A 25,144-nucleotide genomic window follows, 5' to 3' on the forward strand; every position below is an offset into this window, starting at 1 on the left:
ATCGGCATCACACCTAGTACACATTAAAGGAATCGAACCAAGCCTTTGCTGTCATGAGTTAGAGCTGTGATCACTTGGCTTCCCCACTGAAACAAAGAAGCAGGTTGCCGTGCATTCTATTGGGCGAGGTTAATCTATCATTGACAAATTCCCACTTAACAACTGAGGGAACTAGGTCTCAACTCGGTAACATGTTTGCATGAACAGAAATTTTATTGTGAAATGTTGACACTCACGAACAGATTCCCATGTCAAGTAAATCCTACTCTACAATGATTCATAAGCTGGTGGTGGGGTACTAGCTTTGGTGTATATCAACTTGTATTTTCAATCAATAAGTTTTGTACCAAAGATGAAGATGACATTCATTTTCAGGGTAAAGGTCCGATGATTTCTGCTGCTATTTATTGACTTAAGCTGTAAATAGCCTGACAAGTTTATTTTGTCCTTAAGTTAATCCACCACTCACAAACTTAAGACATTTGTTTGGGGTGTCCAAATATCATACTTTTCAACTTCTCTCAGCCAAATTAGACTTAAAGTAAGATTAAGTGTGTGAACACCATGGGAGAGAAAGAATTGATTCCTCTTTTATTGACGGAATGAGGAGGTTCCAATGCTGCTTTTCATCACATCTCGTTGCCATGTTACTGATGAGTGCACCAAACATCAGCCACGGTCAATACTTCACGTGTTTGTTTGTTTGTTTGTTGTTTAAAGCCACACACAGCAATATTCCTGCTATTTGACGGCGGTCTGTAAATAATCGAGTCTGGACCAGACAATCCAGTGATTGACATCATGAGCATCGATCCACCCATTCATGTGTTTGTGTACACTTGGCTCCTCCATCACCTGTGACGACAGAGGCTACTTTCATTCGTCACCACTCGCCCCTTTCCGTAACCTGCAAGAAGACTCGTCCCCCGTCGATGAATGTAATGTGCGAAAATACGACAAACCAATCAGAATCCGCGTATGATTTCAAGTTCTTCGTCAAAGAATCCCTCAGAAACAATTTTCGATTTAACATATGTCTTACATCTAAAAATATACCCCAAACACTGTTAAATGTGTTCAGTCATACTTTATAATCCCGCATGTCCCGATGTGCTTAAAATTGCATCTAAAATATATATAATATATTGGGAAATATATGTGAACCATTACGCAAAGAGTTGACAAATTGAATGATTTTAGGTATGCCCGTTTGCGCTAAGAGTGAGTGAGTGAGTGAGTATGGTTTTTCGCCGCTTTTAGCAATATTCCAGCAATATCACGGCGGGGTTTGCGCTAAGACGGAACCCGGTCGCAAAAATGGCCACGAGAGAAAGAGAGGGGCACGAGTCGCTATTCGGCTTGTCCCGGAATAAGACGAGTTGGTCACGAATGAGGCTACTTTCAGGAGTCGCCACTTTTCACCAACGAAACAAGCGATGGCCTGGTTCCATTGAACCACCATGAGCGATCAGTTCACATCACTGAAACTAATCTTGCATGGTACAAGTGTAGGGTTTGTACAAAGTTCATGCACATTCGGTCTGTTTGACGTCTATGAGTTATAATGCTTCATTTCAGAAGCTGTCAAAAGTACACACGCATCAGTATTTCACCACATAGCGGCCATAAAGTGTATTGTATTTCTCCAGTTCCGAAGAAGTGGGGGAACATCAATTTGTTCCCTGTAAAATGCATCACGTCACCGGTGTATTAACAGTCTGATCTCCGTGATATTTTATGCATGTAATAAAATTGTAATTTGGGGAGCACAAGCGCAATAGCACAAATTTATGCCCCAAAGCGTAATTAATACGCCAAAAGCGTAATGGTTGGCATCTGTGCCTGTGTATCCGTGAAAAATAACTTACCCTGAAATTCTCGTCTGTGACTTGTCGACCTGCTCGGTGTGCTGCAGGTCCTTGTTGCTGGGTGCACCATCGCTGTCTGCAACAACATCAAAATATGTTCTGAAACAAAGGAAACCTACATCAGTCCGACTACTTACACAGACCTGGAAATAAAAAGAATTCAAATTTTACCTTAAAATGGTAAATATCAATTTAGTTGTCATTTAATACTGAGACATTTTGTCACTGGGGTCAGGCATGTGAAAGCCCCATTTGGGAGTCCAGGTCAGAAACGTCCCCTGAACCGAAGGCTTCTTTCTGTGGAGAGTCCAGGTCAGAACAGGTCCCCTGAACCGAAGGCTTCTCTCCGTGGAGAGTCCAGGTCAGAACAGGTCTCCTGAACCGAAGGCTTCTCTCTGTGGAGAGTCTGGTCAGAACAGGTCCCCTCTACCCCGTGCTTGTCTCTGTGGAGAGTCTAGGTCAGAAACGTCCCCTGAACAGAAGGTTTCTCTCTGTGGAGAGTCCAGGTCAGAACAGGTCCCCTGTACCCCATGCTTGTCTCTGTGGACAGTCCAGGTCAGAACAGGTCTTCTGTACTCCATGCTTGTCTCTGTGGAGAGCCCAGGTCAGAACAGGTCCCCTCTACCCCATGCTAGTCTTTGTCGGTTCAGGCACCAGCAGTTCCGACGACGAGATCTGTGGCATGAGCGAGTCAGATTGCGACTGAAATTATCATGAATTAACGGCCCCTCTAACGCTCTGTCATTTCCCCTACCACAGAACGTGCAGTGCATGCGTGCTTGCGCTGTGCCTTCCACGGTTTGTCCCCCCTACGTGTCATGTACACATTTCTTTACAAAATTACATGATAGTTTCTTAAAGAACTTCACCCGTCATGGGTCTTAAAATAAACAAAATTCAGATTTTGTTGGGTACCGGGTATTCATGGTCAAGTACCGTATTGATGTTTCATACACTTTTCTGGATTTCGAGGGTTTTTTTCAATGCATCGTTCTCATTTGGAGTCAAACGGACTGTACATGCGGTGTAAAATATTGATATAAATTGTTATACATGCCAGACTCGTGACTACCCAAAAAATGCTATAATATGTAGTGTTAGATATAAGTCATGATAAAAGCAACTGGGCTTCAAAGTTAAGAAATGTATAACTTAAAATTGGATTTGGCAATGTTTGGGATAATCAAAGCATTGGTAGTATTCAATCATTTTTATCAGAATTTATGGTAAGAGCAAAATGTATTTATCATCAAGACTGGCATCCATCCTTGTCACATGGTGCAAAAACATTCAATTACTCCATGTATAAATCTATAGTGTCAAGAGTATTCTATTAAGTATATTTCGTGTAGCTTTAGCAAAGTTTAGGTGTAGTTCTCACCGACTAAAAATTGAGACTGGCAGATATGCAAATGTTCCAAGAAATAATAGGTTTTGCAATGTTTGTAAAAAAGGTTTCGTTGAGGATGAGTATCATTTCTTGTTTGTATGCACGATGTATGCCGAATTGCGTGAACAGTACATTCCAAAAAACTACAATGTATTTCCCACATTACATATATTCAATGCCTTGATGTCAAGTGATAAAAAGTTTGGCTATGTAATTATATATATATATATATATATATATATATATATATATATATATATATATATACGTCTATGTAATTAAGGGCAAAACTGCTGATGTAAATTTCAATTATAATCATGACTGCTGTACAACTGCTGTGACATGGGCCGATGGCCTACATAACCTTCCTGAATAAACAACAACAACATCTCTACAAAGGACTACTTCTTTCTTCATCATGTCGTACCTTCTAGCTTCCAGTAAAACAAACGGATTGACTGAAACTACTATGGAACCAACTAAAACAGAAACTGCCACAAGGTAACAAATTAATACTGAAACCAACAGATCTGGACAACTGTTCATCTCCCCCGAAAAGTGAAAGGTTCGATCCCCAGCCGAGTCATACCAAGATAAAATAGATGGTACATTTTGTTTCCGTGCCTGGCATTTCACAATAACTTTAGGGATAAAACAAGGATTAGTCGGATCATTCAGTATACAGTGTTTGAGTGGGGTATTCATGTTGAACCGTGGCATAGGGTCTCAATGGGCTTGCGCTATAAAGCTGGCTCTAGTCCAGACTGGGGAATGACTTCCGCCCGTATCCTCCCTCAAAAATCTAAAGAATTAAAAGGATTGAGCGGCAATGTAGACATATATAACTTTTGTAAGCGAGATACGGGCGGAAGTGTTTCCCTTGATGGGTCATCACAACGTACAGGGAAATGATTGGATTACATTATGATAGACAGCTGCCAACTCACCTTAAGCTTCAAGTGTTCATCAGCCAAGTAGACATCCATTGCAAAATGCCGTTCACAATGTACATGTTACACTCGCGTCTTAATAAATGGCGTGTGGCTAAACATGAAATGAATCCCACTCCTTCTCTCGCTCGTTGCAGTTGGTATTCCTCCAAATCCCAGTCCAAAAGAATGTAACTATATTAATTATGTAAGCATATTCCACTTGAATATCAGAAGTATCCGGCACAAATTGACACAAATCTACGGTGATATTTGCGATTTCGATGTGTTATGCTTGACTGAATCCCACCTGGACGCTCGCGTTCAGTCAGCCGATCTTCTCCTTGACCTCTTCCACGACCCGCACAGGAGGAACAGACAATGTTTTGGGGTGGCATAATTGTATATTTCTTTAATTCACTTTGTTGTCAAGCATAGAACAGACTTGGAAGTATTTTATTTGAATCGTTGTGGTTTCAAGTTTACACACCACAGAAATGTTTTCTACTTTGTGTCAACTACCGCGCACGAAACACCCCTATTACATATTGGACTGTTCTAGAGCACGTGATAGAAACTGCGCGTGATGTTTCTTGTGACATTGTTCTCGTTGGTGACATGAATGAAGATCTTTTCAATGAGTGAGTGAGTGAGTATGGTTTAACGCCGCTTTTAGCAATATTCCAGCAATATAATGGGCTTCACACATTGCTTTTCAATGAGAATATTCACGATTTTCGTTATGTTATAACACGAAAGAATTTACTAAGTATGATAACCGAATTCAGTTAGTTGTGGTTGTAATTGTTCCTTATCCAGGGTACTGGCTTTAGTTCCGATGTATCGTACCACAGAAGAGTTTTCGTTTTTGTACATGTTTATCTTAACACCATAAAGTCACATCAAAGACGAGTATGGCTGTACAAACAGGCTAGAAAATGAATTTGCACATTATTCATTACAATAGAAACGAATTATTTAATGAATGCAGGGTATAAATTCCACTTTCAGATAAAAGATTACACTTGTGAGTGTACACCCTCAAAGTATACAACTACTTATATTCGCCCTACGGAAAAAAACACAATGGTTCGATAATGACTTCAGAAGAGATCGTCGCTCTAGAGACCGTTATCGAAAAAAGCATTACGACCTGGTAAAATGAGAGATTTCGTCAATCACAAAAGACACGTATATGAGAATATGCTTCAGAGGTATGGGGTAACTGTTGTCCAGAAAACCCGGAAACACTTGAAATTATTCAACAAAAGAAGCAGCTCATATTGTAGCAGGTCTTCCTAGATGTTCTTCAAGATCGAGTTTATATTTTGAGAAAAAGAATGGGGATCGCTATTTAACAGAAAAAAATCTAAAAAGCTTTGTTCAATTTGCAATATTGTTAATAGGTCATGGCCACCGTATTTACATGACGCATTACCACCCAAACTGCCAACTCTTAGCAGATATGAGTTACGAAATAAGAACAATATCAACAGACACCCAATGCAGTGGCTTCTATATATATTCATGTATACCTTTTTCAAGCAAACTATGGAATGAGTTACCCCCTGAATACAGAGGGGTGGTCAGGTAGTCCAGTGGTTAAAGCGTTCGCTCATCACGCCGAAGACCCGGGTTCGATTCCCGACAATGGTGTGGAGCCCATTTCTGGTGTCCCCCGCCGTGATAATGCTGGAATACTGCTAAAAGCGGCATTAAACCATACTCACTCACTCACTGAACACAGAAGTACAAGGGCATTGCCAAATTTGAAACAAATGAATAAAACAACTATAACAGCTCCGCACTTACACCCGAAGACACCCTGCATTGCCCTAAATGCATATCTTTTGAAAGTAAACTTAATGATACTCTTTCCTGCTCTTGTGGAACTCCGTGTGAAAACAGTACACACATTCTTGAATGTCCCAAATACTCTTTTCTCTGTGTGTGTGTGTGTGTGTGTGTGTGTGTGTGTGTGTGCCTTCATACAATTTGGCCCTCACTCTATGAAGGTTCAGACTTCAATGAACTCATACGAAGTCGGCGATAGTCAATTCTTAAATAAAAACAAAAAGACCCTTGCTTACAGAGAGATGAACGAAACACTATGAAATATATTTCTTCATTTTCTCAAGTTTCACTATGAGGGAAATCAATAAAATCATCACCCAAACACGTGACAAGAACATGGATGTGAAACTGAGCTATCGAGGGTTGGTGTGAAACAACATTCCTTGACTGGAAGCGATACGTTTGAAACAGGAAATTGTCGACTAAACTTAACAATCTTCGGCATAAAAATATTGATTGCACCTGCAGCGTTCTTGGCCGCTGGTTTTATCATTGCACTCTATCACTGCACCTTCTTCTGAGGCCCCACGATTCGCTGTGCAGAGTTGCGTCCGTTGGGCACGCCAGAAACCGATGATTGTAAATTCGAATTCCGGTTGGCCCCGATTATGTTTCTAGGTTTGGCAGCACCATACCCGTGCTCGTGGGTTTCACCGAAGTGGTAAACGTTTGAGACCTGCATCACTTAGGGCTTTCCTCCCACATTAAGCTGACACGCCGCGATATAACTGGAATACTGTTAAAAGCGGCGTCAAACACAACTCACTCACTCACTACCGGTACCCGTCACAAACACACCCAAAGCCAAGTCAATTGTTCATCAGAAAAAAGACACGGGAACATATGATACAAGTCAAAATAAAGACTTTTCATCGGACACAACTTTTGTCACTGATGCGTCAAATTTGGATACGTATTCCACATAGAAACCAAGAAACTGTAACCTTCATGAATTTTTTTTAGCAAGTTTCGTATGACGCTCTATGAAATCTTTGTAGTGAGAGCATGCTTAATTGTACCTCCAAATTTGTGGAAAGTCGACACCGAAGAATGGAGCTGTTTGACATTAAGGGAAAGCTGACGGTTGGAAAGTTTAAGTCGCCCCTCTTGTCATTCACAACCTCATTTGTCACATTCCTATTTGTTGTACAGCAAACTGGAGATTAATTAAAACAAAAGTCTTAGTATCCCTAAGAAGCTGAATGGATAAATCCACTGTTTTGAAGGGGCGGTCGGGTAGCCTAGTGGTTAAAGCGTTCGCTCGTCACGCCGAAGATCTTTCAACTCTTTCCAAAATTATATTCTAATAAAAGACCCCTATTTCTAATTTTGGGCCCTGTGCGCTTATTACGTCGAATACGGTATATTCAGATACAAAAATACAATAATCTTACGTACTAAGTAAGGATGGGATTTTATGGATGAACAACTTCTTTATTACAATTAAGAGCGACGTCTCGGTGTAGGTTCTAACACCGTTATCAAGCAAGTGATAAACAGAGTATGGTTGACAAGTATATATACAGGTAGGAGACAATGTTTACACAGTAGAGAAGATAACAGCTAAGGGGTCCTACACTCGATGGATGAACGTGGTGAGATTGCAGTAACATGGTTTTGGTTTATATCAGTGCCGGATAGTTATCTTGTTGTAGTAGTAGCCATAGCGGTAGGTGTCGTGGTAGTAGTAGCAGAAGAAGTTATAGTAGGATTTTTGTTTGTTTTCTGTTTAACGCCGCACTCAGCAATATTCCAGCAATATGACGGTGGACTGTAAGTTATCGAGTCTGGAGCAGACAATCCAGTGATTGACATCATGAGCATCGATCCATGCAATTGGGATACGATGACATGCATCAAACCAAGTCAGCGAGCCTTACCACCCGATTCCCGTTAGTCGCCTCTTGCAAACATGGGTTACTGAAGACCTGTTCTACCTGTATTTTCACGGGTCAGTTACAGTAGGAACAGTAGTAGTCTGATACAAAGTGCAGTGTCCCGTGCGTCCATTTGTTGTTACGAGGCAGTTCATAGCATTGTCGAACACAAGGGGTACTCTGTTGATTAATCGACACCCCACGCACGGCACGTGTGCGGGCGCTTCTGTTTAGGGCACATACAAAAACTCTAGAGTGTGTTTGGTGTTATATTGTTTACAAACGTAAACTTTCTTGCATTGGATATTTGTCGTCAACACTTTTATCTTTGTTCTAATACGTGGTATTAACAAATGTATTTCATGATACTCTTCTTCTTTTTTATCATATTGGGAACAATATATATTTGCAGCGAGTGGACATCTTCTGGGAAAACTCTGGACCAATGAAGCTGAAACTTCACGTTTGTTCCTGCAAATGATGACGCCTGGTTTTGTTCAAGATACGTTTTTGTGATAGTTTAAAATGTGCCCTGGATTTACCCTGGATTTGCCCTTTTAACTTCAACCATATTGAAGCTGAAAAATATTGCCAACACTCAGACATTCTAGTTCAAAATGTAATGAAATAGTGGTATGTGTGTGTGTGTGTGTGTGTGTGTGTATTTGATATTTTGACCTTCTCATCTTCTCCGAAGCCACACAACTGCCATATTGAAAAATCTATTTATGTCCATTACAAATTTGTACAAATGGAATCTTATGCCCAATGACAGATAATCGAGACTGAACATTCTCTAGCATTGACGTTTGACTTTTTGCATTGTTTTACTCAGTTTTCACATAATTATGACCATGTCAGTATTTATTATCTCAAAATACATATTTGGATAGTAAAACATTTTCTCCTCTGGATAAGAAGTGCCAGACTCACCAAGCACAAAAATTAGAATGAATGTTTCCCCTTATGATGATATTATATGTTGTTCAAATCATTAGATTTTTTGTGTTCAGTCATCGGTATTTATGCAGGGAATATTGCAGGCTTATAGTAACTCTCTTGTTAAGTGGGTGTATTGAACTATTGACAACATGATGCCTGGGTGAGCTTCTGGACCTTCATAGTTGTATTGTAGAATTACTGCATTTGCTATCTGTCCTCTGAAAACGAAGCTTATGGAACTCTCTCAAGACAACGGAAAGCTAAACTAAATGTAACGTTTTAGTTAAGACTATTGTCTCCACTAAAATAATCATTTTTACACTTTGTTATGTCACCTCTATTTGTCCATAAACTTTGAACACCGTGGCTTGATGCACTGCAATGATATACCTTCTTGGCCTTTTCCCCAGAACGTACCAACTCGCCACAAGGCCCCTTTTGATTCTGACCCCTTCATGTGTTGGTTGTTTTACGCCACACTCAGCAATATTCCAGCTATGTGATGGCGGTCTGAAAACAGTAGAGAATTGGGTCGTGGGGTTTACATGCAATGAAACAAGTTCCCAAAAGAACTCCATATCCTATGATATGTGTTTGTTGGTTGTTTTACGCCAAACTCAGCAATATTCCAGCTATGTGATGGCGGTCTGTAAACAGTAGAGTATTGGGTCGTGGGGTTTACATGCATCAAGCAAGTCACCGAGTCTGACCACACGCTAACTGCATGAGATGACTTAATGGGGATGACGTGGTTAAGCTGTGTGTCTGCACCTGTGTCTTTGCTCATGCTATCTACCTCTACTATAAGAATAGTGAATGAGTGAGTTGGGTTTAACGCCGCTTTTAACAGTATTCCAGTTGTATCACGGCGTGTCAGCTTAATTTGAGTGATTTAGGTCTCAGACGTTTACCATTTCGGTGAAAACTATAAGAATAAGATATTGTAGGCAGTCATATTGTATGCAGACAGTGTAGGAAACATCCTCTCACTTCTTTCAGATACACAATTTATAAAAATATGTGTCCAAGACAACACTGATTCATTTTACTTGTTAAACAGTTTATTTCCATGCTATCTTCTTGAAAATATAGATTATATGTCTCATAACAGAACATGTTACCATCAACAAAGTACAGACAGTAATTCTAAATTGCACTACAGCTTTTAAACAAACGACTGTCAACGTTTGGGGAAAAGATGCAAATATATGAACATCGATCAAAGGGGTCTTGTCATATGAGTGAGTGAGTTAGTATGGTTTTACGCCGCTTTTAGCAATTTTCCAGCAATATCACAGCGGGGGACACCAGAAATCGGCTTCTCACATTGTACCCATGTCGGGAATTGAACCCGGGTCAGACAAGATTCCTAGGTTTGCATTGTTGGCAGGAATACTCCCCCCAGCCACTGACTGATGACTGAGTGATTGAGTTAGGCTTGTGGACAGGAAATCAAGCAGCCAGAGAAATTTGGGGTTTTTTTCAAGGCAAGTCCAAACTAGTTTAAACCGTATTTCACTATTGAACAAGACAAGCTTGTTTACTATATGTACATATTCTGTAGGTTTTATTTAGTTCCAATTTCTACCAAAATTGAAGCATCAAGTACTGGTTCAGAATTATATCCCTCAAATGCCACTAGTCAATGATGACTACCATCAATGGATTTTCAGGATCAGAATCTTTCTATCTCACAACCTGCTGATCCTTTTAGTTGCAAGGGCTGCAACTCTACACAAAAAGTCAAGTACACATCTTTCATATTGAGTCAGAAACCAGGCCTCACAAATGCTGTTTAAGATATCCCACACAGGGTATATATCAGTAACATATCACAACAAGACTAAGCACATCCAAACATTGCAGGAGCTAACCCTCGAATCACCCAGGAATTGGAGAATCTTGAAGAAGGGTACAAGTCAGATCCTGAAGAGGAATGGCAAAATAAATACAATAGTCATAAGTTAGAGCCCTTAAGGCAAGACACCAACAAGGTGCTCCCTTTCACCAACACGGTGGGGTTATATATACAGGACTTGCATCACTGGCAGGTCTCTAATCTGTTATAACTTGTTTCCATCATTTACATTCACATATTCCATCATATCAAGAGATGCTGTTTTGTTATTCTTGTGGTTCACTGTTGTTTCCCCTTTACCATACACCTGGAAAATAGTTAAGCATCAGTATTTAAAAAAAACACGAAAAAGACCCAAAATCCTAACCTGTAGTAAGTTTGGGATGAAACTTTTGTTTTGTTTACAAATAGATACTCACACACAAATACAGAAACCAAATCAGAATAAAACAGCATTTATTGTACTATTCCATGTAAGTTATTTGACCACCCTCATAACAACTTCATCTTCAATTGCCTCCTTGCATCGTCTGATATGATTCAGTTTATTTGACCACCTGGACAAACATAGAGTGTCCTGGAACCAACTTATCAGCAGGTGGCGGTGGTGTTTTAGACATTTAGCGACAGATGATGAATGTCATGTGTGGACGTTTCCAAAAGACACCCGGAAGTTTGAAATGTAGAAAACAAAGGAAGGGACAGAGCTTAACATTTCTCCAGGTGCATCCTTCACCTCTTGGTTATCCTTTACAATCCCAAGGGTCAGTGAACATTTATCAGGGCAGCACTCCACTGATCTGAGAACCCACCAAAGATCTTTGGCCTATAATGGATCGGAGTGATGCTTCTATATACAGCTTTTATTTACATCAGCTATGTACATCATGAATAATGAAGGTATGTATGTATATCTGACAATAACCGGTTAGCAAACTACTTACATACCAAGCTCATTCTAAAGTATTTAGAATCTTATCACAGAACTATTTTGGAAGATTACAATTCAAACATAATGTACATGAAATATCTACTCCAATAATCAGAAACAAATATGTTGTCTCACCATGTTTTTGTTTTGTATTGCTATCAGCAATCTGAATTTGTAAGGCATTTGCTGCCAATTGAAATACAAAAATATGGTCTTGCCTTCTTCAACTCTTTAGGTACCCGGATTCACCTTATTAAGCCCCCAACTGCTGGACCAATCCAAGTGAAATATTCATAAGCCTCATAAGCTAGAAAGTGCACATGACAGTCCAACCGGCTTCAGTAGATGGCCCAACTGCTAGACCAATCCATGAGAAATATTCATAAGCGCCTAAGCCAGAATGTTTACATGAGAGTCCGTATTTTCTTGCCTATAATGCCCCTTTGTTCATAGATACAACAGCTGTGTGAAAGGAGGTGCATATACACCCAGAGATCGTGTTTTGATTCTTTTTTCCCAAAAGTGAACACAATACATTTGGCATGTTAACATTGGGTAGATTGACTTTCATATTGTTTTCAAACTTGACATCCAAACTTTCAGGATATCATTTTGAAAACGCTTGCTGATCCCAAATGTACTGTACATTTTCTAAAAAACACAATCTTTTGTGGTGAAGACTGAGCACACAATTTCACCAAAATATCCCCCCAAATATTCCTCATCTCTCACTTATTTTAGTTTTTGTTCAGTATGTTATCTTAACATATTTGACTCTTCAAAACTGGCAGCTTCAGAGACTACAAGTTCATCTATAAAGTAAATTCTAAGATGAGATTCCAAACGAGCTGTTTGACCTCAATACAAACCACCAGTTACTAACCACAAGACATGAAGTTTCACTGAGCCCTTCAGAATACTTGTGTTTCCAGTAAAGTGATCTAAAAGATATCAGATGGTACATATGTATGGTATGTAAACAAAATAAAAACAACTTTAACCATTAAAGACAAGGTAGGATAGGGGTCAGTTTGGCCTACATTATCGGCATGATTAAAGAAATCATGTTGAACGTTATCAGATGTGCTCTGAATAAGACTTTGTTTATTTCAACATTAAATGAGTATGTAAGGCAAAAATGTGTCAAAGGGTTTTGTAATATTTGAACATGAGAAAGTCTTTGACCCATGAAGATATTCTTAGATGTGGATTAAGACGGTACAAAAATATGGAAAGAAAATTCCTCTTGGGTCACAGACCTGTTCATACTGTTCCCTAAAGTTTTATAAGAATGTATATGGTAGTTTTTAAGTTATAGGTTGCACACAATAATGTCCTCAGAATTAAAAAAAATTAAAAATAGTGGTATTTTTTCAGAAAATCCAAATATTGAAAACAAACTTCGCATTACACCTTTCCTATTGGTATAGAAAGTCTTTTCCAAGTTTAAAAAGTTTTGAAACTGCAGTAGTTTTCAAGTTATAAGTCGCACACAAAAATGTCCCTGGAAGGCCGGAAGGACAGATGGAATTCCTTGGTATAATTATATACCCCAGCCCTTTTAGGTCAGGGGTATAACTAAACCAAACTCACTCCTATTTCAGTAATATCACAGTGTGTCAGTTTGATTTGGCAGGTTATGGTGCAGGTGATGAGGGATGCTGATAGTTCAAGGATTATGTCTGTAGCATATCTGGGATTTCAAAATTAACTCTCATCGGATTCGGGAATTTCTACAAAGGGACACTACTCTGGATGTGTGGTTCTCCTGTGCCCCATGGGGGGCTGACGCACAAGTATTTGTTCTGAGGCCTTGATCTGAAATCTAGACTCAAACTATTTCACCCATAGATAATGGCAATGATTATTTCAGATAATGAAAGAATCTTCTACAGAACATTTTGGCTTTAGTGATTTTGATGTGAAGAAATTACACAAAATGACTTGATAACAAATCCGTAACAGTCAGTACTCAGGTAATCCCTTTACACAAAGATGGTGTTAAATGAGAATCTCTGAAGAACTACGCATGGCTTTTTGGACCAACAATTTAATAGTTTTCGAGGGGGCAGGGATGCTTGTTTATATTGTTTATTCATATTTTTTGCTCATGTCATTCCATGTTTACTGATGATGTTTGTTCATGTTGTTTCTTCATGATGTATTAGTTGTCTGTTCATGTTTGTTCATGCTGTTTCTTCATGTTTTAGTTATTTGTTCATGCTGTTTTAGTTGTCAGTTCATGTTTGTTCATGTTGTTTCTTAATGTTGTAGTTATTTGTTCATGCTGTTTCTTCATGATGCTGTAGTTGTTTCTTCATGTTTGTGCATGTTGTTTCTTCATGTTTGTTCATGTTGTTTCTTCATGTTTTAGTTGTCTGTTCATGCTGTTTCTTCATGTTTTAGTTGTCTGTTCATGCTGTTTCTTCATGTTTTAGTTGTCTGTTAATGCTGTTTTAGTTGTCAGTTCATGTTTGTTCATGCTGTTTCTTCATGTTTTAGTTATTTGTTCATGCTGTTTTAGTTGTCAGTTCATGTTTGTTCATGTTGTTTCTTAATGTTGTAGTTATTTGTTCATGCTGTTTCTTCATGATGCTGTAGTTGTCTGTTCATGCTGTTTTAGTTGTCTGTTCATGCTGTTTCTTTATGTTTTAGTTGTCTGTTTATGTTTGTTCATGCTGTTTCTTCATGTTTTAGTTGTTTGTTCATGCTGTTTCTTCATGTTTTAGTTGTTTGTTCATGTTTGTTCATGATGTTTAAGTTGTCTGTTCATGTTTGTTCATGTTTTTATTCACATTGTTCGAGACAGAATATTTTTTTTATCACTGCTTATCAAATGACTGGCCCATTACACTCTCTTGCCCGAAATTGCCTTTGAAAGCATCAAAGGCTTTCTTGAAACACAAAGTGTTCAAAGCATTGACATATCAACAACAAGTAGCAAATAATACCAGTAATATCCGCTCAAGACAAACAAAATCTTCGGACTCCCACAATACTACAAACTGTTAAAGTCAATTTTTTAAAAGTCATTGTTTGAAGGTAATTTAAGTGTCTGTCTTTATCACTAAGATCACTATAGTTAGCAACTGTACACAGCACAGGACACAAGCATCTCATCTGCGACCAGTCTTGTTGGTCTTGGTTGGCACTCTGGACTTGGGTGCAGGTAATCTGGATTGTGCTGAAAGAGAAGACTGAGATTAGACCAGCGATCAATAGTTACGTAAAGACTGAATGTCACGTTAGTCAGTAATAAGACGGAAATATCCCAATGTTATCCAGTCTGAACCAGACAGACCAGTGATTGATGGTCAGATTGCAGATTAATATATGTCAAGAGTTAAAAGCCAAAACACATATGAACTGCAGTGTTTGGGGGCATGCCCCCCAAAGAAAATTTGTTAAATGTGGACCTGAAATGGTGAACTTTAGGCTATTCTGAGCATAAATAAGTGTGTGGTTAAAATCTTTAAGTCTCAGTTTTTATGTGTGTACACAAAACATCTTTGAAATCTTCATAGATTAGCCACTTGACTCTTTCAACACCAGTCAACCAGGAGCTTTATCTGCTGTGACACCAAGTTACCAGAGACTCTTGTGTGATAGATTGAGCCAACATTTATCAAGGAAAATATCTGCTTGTAAGACATTAGTCCTGCACCATGACTGTGGAATATATATATTTTGTGAAAACAACACCAATCTAGAAACGTATACAAAAGCAAGTCAAGCCAGCTCTAGCTAGGAAATCAGCAAAGGGGAAATTATATATATTTATTTTTAGAGTCGAGAAGGGTATTGGGTAATATAAGATTTCATAGACTAAATGTTAGTCTAGTAAAACATCTTTGCAACTACATGTTATACAGCATTTGAAAGGTCTAATCCTACTGTTTATACATATTTATGTTTATCACATTATTTAAATAAAGCATTTACAACTTAAGTAAGTTGTAAATAAATACAAATGTAAGCTAACATATTCCAACGTCCAGATTGAGGACCAAGGAAGGGTAAATTTGACGATTTTTGTCAAATATAAACAAACATAAAATCCACTTACCTATTTCTTTTTTATTTTCATTGTTTACCTGATCGGAAAAGTATTTTATAAATAATTGTAAATAGTATCTGTCATCACCAATTTCTCGATACCTGCGGCTGTCAGTAACATGAAGAAATACGTCCGTTTTCGAAGCTTCGTATTAGATAGTTTATTTTTTCATCTACACTAACCTCGCCAAGTCTTTTCGTCGCTGTAAGTTTGTCCCATGCTTTCTTGCCTATATCTGCTATGAGGGTGGTGATTGGTCAAACTAGAGTACATGACCTAAGGCTGTAAATCAAATTACAGCAATGGCACGTGTGTAATCAAAGTTTTTTGTTATTCTGAACGTTTCAAGCAGGAAACTCACGATCTATATTAAAAACATGGAACTTCGTGGGTTTATCGTTCTAGGTTAGGAGCTGTGACAAAGGTTTTTCAGGCATATTGGAAACATCGTATCCGAGCAGAGAAATCGAGGCGACGAAAGCCGAGATGTCATTTGATTTACATTATACGCGATCGCACGAAAAGATTGAAATAATAACTTAGCTGTAATTTCGACAACTTATAGATATATTTTGGTTCATGTTATTTATTACTTTGTATACTAGATTTAAAGATTTGCTTGAAACGTCTTTGTTTTGCTCTTTGACATGTTTGATGTGGACCGTTGTCGAAGTGTGTGTCCAAGAATTTTATTTTCAATAACATCGCGGGAAATAGTGAATCATTTAATCTTTTGATAAAAAATGATAAATTGAAATGGAATACGTATTTCAGACATTGTGAAATGTGATTGATTTAATAAATGAATGATATGACAGGTAGGTTCATAAAATTATAAAGATCTACCCTTTATTTTGACATGACTACGACATGGCTGGTCTACCGCCCTACGGTGTTGAAAGAGTATATTGGCTCTTCAAGCAAACTTTCTTGAAATCTATTTTTCTTTTGACAAAGTTTCGGGGATGCCATTTGGACTTTAGTCCTTGACATTGACAAAATACTGTTTACAAGATCTGCGATTGGCTTACGTTTCTATTTCCGTTTTGTAAACCAATCAGAGATGCCATTACGGACACGACATGGAAGAGAAACGTCATCGGATACCTCTCAGTTTCCCGCGTTCCCGCCGAAATCTGGATTGCACCGGAACCAGCGAATATTGTATACACATTATCACATAGGTTTTGGGAGCGAGAGAAACACGAAACAAAACAACAATAAGTTATGCGTGAAGTGAACTTTTTTCAAAATAAAATACGTGTAAGGGGACGCGTGAAGGTTGTTTTTTTTGCGTCCTATTTTTTTTCAGTGCGTACACTGAACTGCATTGCTCTATCTGACGTCATCACATTCTGTATTTATTCAAGTAACCCAAATCTTATACAATTACGATACGTTCTTGCCATCCTGACACAAGAAACATTTTAATTGTTATCTCCCAATGATGTACAATGCAACTTTCATGTATTTAAGACTGTAAGTGAATCACATTCTGTAAACAGAGGCTTCTGTTTACATGGTACAAGAAAGCAGCCCACCACCTCCCTGGTATTGAGAGCTAGCAGTCTGTGGGGCTTCTGTTTACATGGTACAAGGAAGCCACCCACCATCTACCTGGTATAGGGAGCTAGTAGTCTGTAGGGCTTCTGTTTACATGGTACAGGGTACCAGCCCACCACCTACCTGGTTGTTTATTGAGAGCTAGCAGTCTGGGAGGTTCTGTTTACATGGTACAGGGGACCAGCCCACCACCTACCTGGTTGTTTATCAAGAGCTAGCAGTCTGTTGGGCTTCTGTTTACACGGTACAGTACAGGGGACCAGCCCACCACCTACCTGGTTGTTTATTGAGAGCTAGCAGTCTGTGGGGCTTCTGTTTACACGGTACAGTACAGGGGACCAGCCCACCACCTACCTGGGTGTTTATTGAGAGCTAGCAGTCTGTGGGGCTTCTGTTTACACGGTAAAGTACAGGGGACCAGCCCACCATCTACCTGGTTGTTTATTGAGAGCTAGCAGTCTGTGGGGCTTCTGTTTACACGGTACAGTACAGGGGACCAGCCCACCACCTACCTGGTTGTTTATTGAGAGCTAGCAGTCGGGGAGGTTCTGTTTACATGGTACAGGGGACCAGCCCACCACCTACCTGGTTGTTTATTGAGAGCTAGCAGTCTGTGGGGCTTCTGTTTACATGGTACAGTACAGGGGACCAGCCCACCACCTACCTGGTTGTTTATTGAGAGCTAGCAGTCTGTGGGGCTTCTGTTTACACGGTAAAGTACAGGGGACCAGCCCACCACCTACCTGGTTGTTTATTGAGAGCGAGCAGTCTGCGGGACTTCTTATTACACGGTACAGGGGACCAGCCCACCACCTACCTGGTTGTTTATTGAGAGCTAGCAGTCCGCGGGTGTTCTGTTTACACGTTACAGGGGACCAGCCCACCCCCTACTTGGTAGTAAGAGTTTGCAGTCTGTATGGATGCTATTTACTCGGAACAGGGGACCAGCTTACCTGGTTGTTTATTGAGAGCTAGCAGTCTGCGGGGGTTCTGTTTACAGCCGCTCTGCCCCATCAAATGTTCTTTCCATCCATCTTCTCCGTTGGAAATGTCCTGGTGGCACAGTGGACAGTGGTTCATTGCTGCCTTAGCGGCTGGAACATGAACAAAGTGAGTCAGTGAGTAATGTGAGTCACTGGTGACTTAGCAGCTGGAACAATATGAGTCAGTGAGTGAATAAGAGTCACGGTTGACTGCATCAACAATGTGAGTCAGTGTTGACTGCAACATCAACAATGTGAGTCAGTGAGTGAATGTGAGTCACTGTTGACTGCAACATCAACAATGTGAGTGACTGGTGACAGTAACATCAACAATGTGAGTCAGTGAGTGAATGTGAGTCACTGTTGACTGCAACATCAACAATGTGTGTCACTGAGTGAATGTGAGTCACTGGTGACACAGCAGCTGCAACAAGAACAAAATTAGTCAGTAAGTGAACATTATGCAGCTATATTGCAGCTTTATACAGTCTTGACAGGCTCCTGACTGATTCTGAGTTAACACAGTGTGGGTACAATTCCAAAGTCAGCCAGATTGCGGTGTAACCAGTACATCCAAAAATTAGGCAAGTCTATTTCAGGGCATTTTATGAAAGTGTAAGGCCTTTTGCTCTATCATTATATCAAGGTTAAAGCCTTTTCAAGAGATTTTAGCAATGTGTAAGGCCCCTTAAAAGAAAGTTTAATGCTGTTTCAGGGCATTTTGTCAAAGTGTAAGGCCTTATCAAGGCATTTTGCTGGAATTCTATCAAGGTTAAATGAGTGAGTACGGTTTTACGCCACTTTTAGCAATATTCCAGCACTATCACAGTGGGGGACACCACAAATGGGCTTCACATATTGTACCCATGTCGGGATCGAACCTGGGTCTTCGGCATGACGAGCAAACATTTTAACCAATTGGCTACCCGACCACCCCTTATCAAGGTTAAGACCTTTGCAAGGCTTTTTAAAAAGTGTAAGGGCTGTTCAATGCAGAATACTCAATACTCAAGATTGGCTGACAAATTGAAGACCTTTCAAGTCTGTGAGAACCGTTGAAAAGAAGTTGAAAATAAATGAACAAGCAGATGATGGACAATACATGGACTGGACACATTGTACTGATGTGGGGCGTCAAACCAGGTCTTCAGCTTGACCATCCAACACTTTAACTATGAAGGTACCCTACCATGATTCAAGGTCTGAGAATCAATAATTATTCCTAACAATTAATGGATAATGGGATCTAAGCATTAGGTTTTAGTTCAGTTGGATGTTTACTCACGATTGCAAGCTTTCTCTTGGACATGTTGATCATATTCTTCCTTGAGTATAGCTTCGGAGCAGCGTGGACACTTGGAGAACATCGCCTTGGACTCGCACTCACTCAACAGGTGGTCAGTCAGACTGGCGATCTCCACAACCTGTAATCACGTGATCATTCTGCTCAAGGTTTGCAAGATTCTAGGATTGTTTTCTAAAAGCAAGACAAGGACGAGTACGTCTATCTTTGGGATCAGGAGTATCAACCATCGAGAACTCTGAGATCTTGCACTCAACATCTACTCTTCGTTCCTGGATTGCGAACCATAAATTTTAGGGATCACTGTTTTGCAAGAGCGGCTCTTTTGCTATTGCCTGTAATTTGTGATGAACCTAATAAAAATGGACCCATACATCAGACTGCCCCCTCACAGTTGTCCACCATTTTGTTTGATGTTGCTATGGTCAGGCTTGATACACACATTATATACAGGAAGCTGAATTTCATAATTTCAATACGATTTGTTACTTATCTAAACTTTGCCATGAAGATGAAACTATGCAAGATTTGAAAAATGCAACATACCAGTATTTTCCAAACACCCTGCGAAACACATTCATTAGAATTTCAACTATACCTGCATCCAGTAAGATGTAAGATAATTTGCATGAGTGATAGAGCCAACATGGAGACGGTCATATCAAAGAGGGGGTAATAACAAAACCTGTATCATGTCCCCTGCCGGGCTGATATGGCTTGTCATGCATTTTGGAGGAGTGTCGATATCAGCCTGGGTGGTAAGAAATTAAAGTTACATGATCCCTTGGTGCAACCTCTGCTCGGCTAGCTTTCAGGTGACAATGTCTTCCAAACAAGGTAAACATGTTTTTAGGGACAGCCACAGAATTTAGAGATCTTTTCTGAATGGATACATTTTCCAATTTGATGTTATGGTATATGTATTCACTATGGGCTAAATACAGTAACAATAAAAATTTGAAGATGAAGGCTGTGCATGTGAAAGTGGTGGCGTCACATGCTAAAGGTGCAGAGGAGAGGGCAAGGTGTATGAAACACCACTCAAGGCCTTTGTGTCCAACAGGTGAGCTGTCTTTGTCATATATAAAATATATACATATAAACATAATCATATTTTTGGTGTAATGCTCGTCTGTGTTGGACTGCCTGTTAATGCAGTGTTGCCGAATGGCAAGTAAAACCTTATGGAAAATTGACGCAGTTCATAAAGTGCTGTTTAGCACGGAGAAGGGTATTGCTTTCTTTCAGTGAGTGATCCCCTAGAGAGGTGATTCAGGAATCTGGACATGGATTTGGATACACAAGAAGACCCAGCTTCCAGATAAGCTATCTTTATATTTTCAAAAAGTAGATTTCGCAGTAATTTTTCAAATTAATAGTTCAAGCGTAATACAACAAGGATATTGCACTATTATTTCGTAACGATTTAATGTGCCAAAAATATTAAAACATACCTTTTTGTTATAGAAAGAATACCATAGAAAATACGGAGTGTCAGTGTTTGACCGACATTACAGTTGCGTGTTTACATGTATGATTCTGTAAATAAACCCGCTCGCCTGTCAACAGCGGTAGGCATTACCCATGAGTGGAGTATGTTGTCATAGTAAATGTTTTATGTTCATTTGAACATAGTGAATTAGAACATAAATGATAAAAGGGTTATTTGGGGGAAGTTTGGCCCTCAGGCTGACATGACGGTTTGGTTGATATGGGCCAGGGTATGACATGAAAACTGCCATAATAATAACCTCCAATTAGCCACCACCCTAGAAACAAACATCAGCAACCCAAACAGCCCTGTGAGGTATTTTGTCTACTTTTATATTGTATACTTCCACTTACCTGTTTACAGTTGGCACATCTCTTCAACATGGGACAGTTCTTCCAGTAATGAAGGTCCAAGCCCTCGTCATTGAAGCCTTCGTTCCTCTCACCACAGAATATACACACCCTAGAAAATAATAATACTCATATCCTGATTGTTTGCTTGTTTGATGTTTAACACTGCCCTCAGCAATAGTCCAGCTGTACGACTGCGTTCCAGTGACTGACATTATAAGCACGAACAACATACATGAGATACGATGACAAGCAACAACCAAGTCAGCAAATCTGACCACTCGATCGCCTCTAAGGACAAGCATGGTTTGCTGAAGACCAATTCTAACCCAGAGGTCTCATATCATAACATTGTCATCTTTATCATCGGTCAACTGTTGCTGAGCAACCATTCAAGGGATGGAGCCAAGAATGTCTTCATTCACAGTAAAATGAAGTGAGTGAGTGAGTTGGGTTTAACGCTGCTTTTAACAGTATTCCAGTTATATCGTGGCGTGTCAAGCTTAATGTGGAAGGAAAGCCCGAAGAGATGCAGGTCTCAGACGTTTACCACTTCGGTGAAACCCACTAGCTCGGGTATGGTGCTGACAAACCTAGAAACATAATTGGGGCGAACCGGGATTCGAACCCACAATCATCGGTTTCTGGCGTGCCCAACGGACGCAACTCTGCACAGCCAATTGTGGCGCCTTAGATGACTGGGCCACCCGTGCTCCCCAGTAAAATGTAACTCCTTCAGTTCAGTTGAAGACAATAATACATTAATGACCTGGTACAACCGTCATGGTTTAATTAGGACACTGTAAATTACATTTATGTCAAACACATACTTCCAGTCACGCCCAGACTTTCAAGATGACATGCTTTAACCACAAACTCATTATACTTCCAGTCACGCCCAGACTTTCAAGATGACATGCTTTAACCAGCTATCTTCAAAGTAACTCATAAACCTTATTCCATAATAGACTTTACATAATGTCAGTGTTGATTGTACAATAGTAATGAATATCTATGTTTATTATATTAAGTGTAGTTTTCTGCCAGAAGTGTCACGTGTCATATGACAGAAATGCATATTGAGTCCCAGTAGGTCGGATAAATTACTGCATTGACGTGGGTTACTAAAAATTGAAAGGGAATTACCCAGAAGTGGTAAATCCCCAAACCTTTGTTGGAACCTACCTCCTAACAGTATTGAGTGAGTGAGTGAGTGAGTTGGGTTTAACTCCGCTTTTAACAGTATTCCAGTTACATCGCGGCGTGTCAGCTTAATGTGGGAGGAAAGCCCGAAGTGATGCAGGTCTCAGACGTTTACCACTTCGGTGAAACCCACGAGCACGGGTATGGTGCTGACAAACCTCGAAACATAATCGGGGCGAACCGGGATTCGAACCAACAATCATAGGTTTCTGGCCTGTTACAAACAGTATTGAAGCTGACATAGTTTAATATGTTGAATCTACTTTTGACTCCTTATCGTACATCATGAACCTCCAGTGACATCATCCTATTGTTCTGCAGTCAGGTTAACTCTTATCAGGGGTCTTATCATATCCCTGGGATTTTAAATAATATCCCACAAATATTTGCTCTAAAATATGTAATAATATACCCAGGATTTTACATAATATAAAGCATAAACTCACTCACTCACTCATAAAATATCTCGGGATTTTATTAATACAACCTCTGTTTATATTGTAACACATGAATATTTCTCTCTTGAAATTTATTTTGCATTTGAACACGATGTAATGAAATGTAAAATCAAATGACAAATGTTTTCTTTATTATGGATAAAGATCGAAAATGGATTGAAAATGCAGCCATCGTGTCTGCAGCCCGGTGAGTGTACCACTAGGCTAGAGGCACAAATAAACCACAATGCTCTTAAGAATGTCTCTTTCAAGAACCGTACGCCAGCAACAGATATTATATGCCCGTTTCATCAGGTTCATGGAAAGTATGTTTGAAACATAAAAATGTTGATAAATAGTGTTTCAAGTTTCTTTTTTTTAGTTTAATATGACATCAACACTTGTCTTTGTGGACCCAAAATTCATAAAAAGTCTACTATTGCATATTGAAACTGATATTCAACAAAATGTAAGACAGAACCATCAGCGTTCATGTCAGTAGTTCTGTATCCTGTTCCTGAGAAGATTTTAAAAAAACTTTCAAAGTGTAAATTTGTAAAGTGTTATCAAATCAGAAGACTCATAAACAAATTTATAGCGGGTAAGGTTGTTTTCGGAGTACTAAGGCAGCATCAAGCACACAACACTCAAGCTCTGGTGATATCACCGTTGGTTTCTTTCATGAACTATGTAATTTGATTGGTCAACTTTTTTTAGTTTCATATCATTAGAACCACATTCAAAACAAAGGTAAGGTGGCAAATGGGTCCAAGAATAGATCCAGATTTTACTTGACTTACAAAACACCCGATCCACAGGACCCCTTAATTATTTCAAGGGTCCTGAAAGGATACATATGGGGTCCTGTCTGTAAAGTAATGACATGGTGTTGTGTAGTGTGCCGTAACATTTGACAAATGATCTTGTCGCATAAAGCCCTTAATATATCATAATACAATGGAGCTAATACAATGGACAATCGAGGATCTCTTTTCCACTGAAAGGAAATATTTCCTTTTTTTAAATTACAAAATAATGGGGAGTTGGCCATCCCTGCTGTGAAAACCTAGAATGTACTCACTTTTCCATGTTGGCAATAGACATGTTGTCCTCCTCTGACGTCTTGGCTAGCACCTTAGACTTGGGTTTTCCTTTTGACTGCAACACAACATGTAAGTAAAGGATCATCGTGATCAACAACTTCTTTTTTACAATTAGGAGCGACCTTTCGGTGTGGTCTATGACAATGTTGTTTTTTTCGAAACAAAGAATCAACAGATCGAGAAAAACAGTCAAGGCGTCATGTTTATTCACTTTGGGTAATCTTTTGAATGGTATTATTATGTGTGTAGTTATAAACACGTTACATTTCAAAGAGTGAAAATTCTCAAGAACTTGGATACGTTCTCCTTTGTCAACACAAATAATGCCGGTGTCATGCAAGGGACAGGAATTGATTGAAATCTGTTCAGAATACCTTCTGCATTTCAAAAGGTAGAGTTTTAATGACTGAAATACGCTTTATATTTGACAGTAATGTCTTTTCAGTTACAGTTGAAATGGTTCGTCCTATGTGAATAGGACGAAATGTTAGTGTAATCCACCAGTCAGCTAGAACGCACATAAAAAACACCTGAACCTCATTTACATTCATTCAGATGGTCTCTCCTATAAGAGACAAGCTAAATATATACGAGGGCCATTCAATATATAACCAGCCTAAGCTTTTTATCAGATCTTAACAGTTGCATGCTTGTCACGTACTGTGCACCATTGTATGTCACGTGCATAGACAAAGTATCACTGAGGAAATTGTATTTGAAGTCACACACGTGATCTATAAAGATGGCAAGGGTAGATTCTGCCAAATTTTCGTCAAAGGTTGAATACAGGGCTGTTATTAGGTACCTCTACTAAAGGGAAACCAGGAAAGGAGATAAATGATGAATTGTCAGATGTTTATGGTGACAGTGCACCTTCGTATGCACAGGTCAAATTCTGGGTTGCAGAATTTAAGAGGGGTCGGGTGAACCTGGAAGATGAGCCACACCCTGGCAGGCCTGGAGAGGTGACCAATGACCAAACCAGTGAAGCTGTGAGACAACTG

At 39.4% G+C, this 25,144-nt stretch overlaps 1 protein-coding gene across 4 annotated transcripts in view; it reads right to left on the reverse strand.

Moving 5' to 3' along the window:
• Positions 1–9,903: 9,903 nt before the first annotated feature.
• Positions 9,904–25,144, reverse strand: part of LOC124149276 (centrosomal protein of 104 kDa-like) — an 88,607-nt gene continuing 73,366 nt past the window's right edge. For all 4 annotated transcript variants that reach the window (XM_046520742.2, XM_046520743.2, XM_046520741.2 and 1 more), the window contains 5 exons: positions 24,119–24,195; positions 21,401–21,509; positions 19,538–19,676; positions 18,223–18,363; positions 9,904–14,833 (listed from right to left, as the gene is read on the reverse strand). In XM_046520742.2, coding sequence (XP_046376698.2) covers positions 14,766–14,833; positions 18,223–18,363; positions 19,538–19,676; positions 21,401–21,509; positions 24,119–24,195 — 534 coding nt within the window. In that variant the 3' untranslated portion in view covers positions 9,904–14,765. The remainder of the gene's footprint in view (positions 14,834–18,222; positions 18,364–19,537; positions 19,677–21,400; positions 21,510–24,118; positions 24,196–25,144) is intronic.

This window comes from Haliotis rufescens, unplaced genomic scaffold (genome assembly GCF_023055435.1).
Source record: "Haliotis rufescens isolate VD_foot unplaced genomic scaffold, xgHalRufe1.0.p SCAF_13, whole genome shotgun sequence".
Lineage (NCBI taxonomy): Eukaryota > Metazoa > Mollusca > Gastropoda > Lepetellida > Haliotidae > Haliotis > Haliotis rufescens.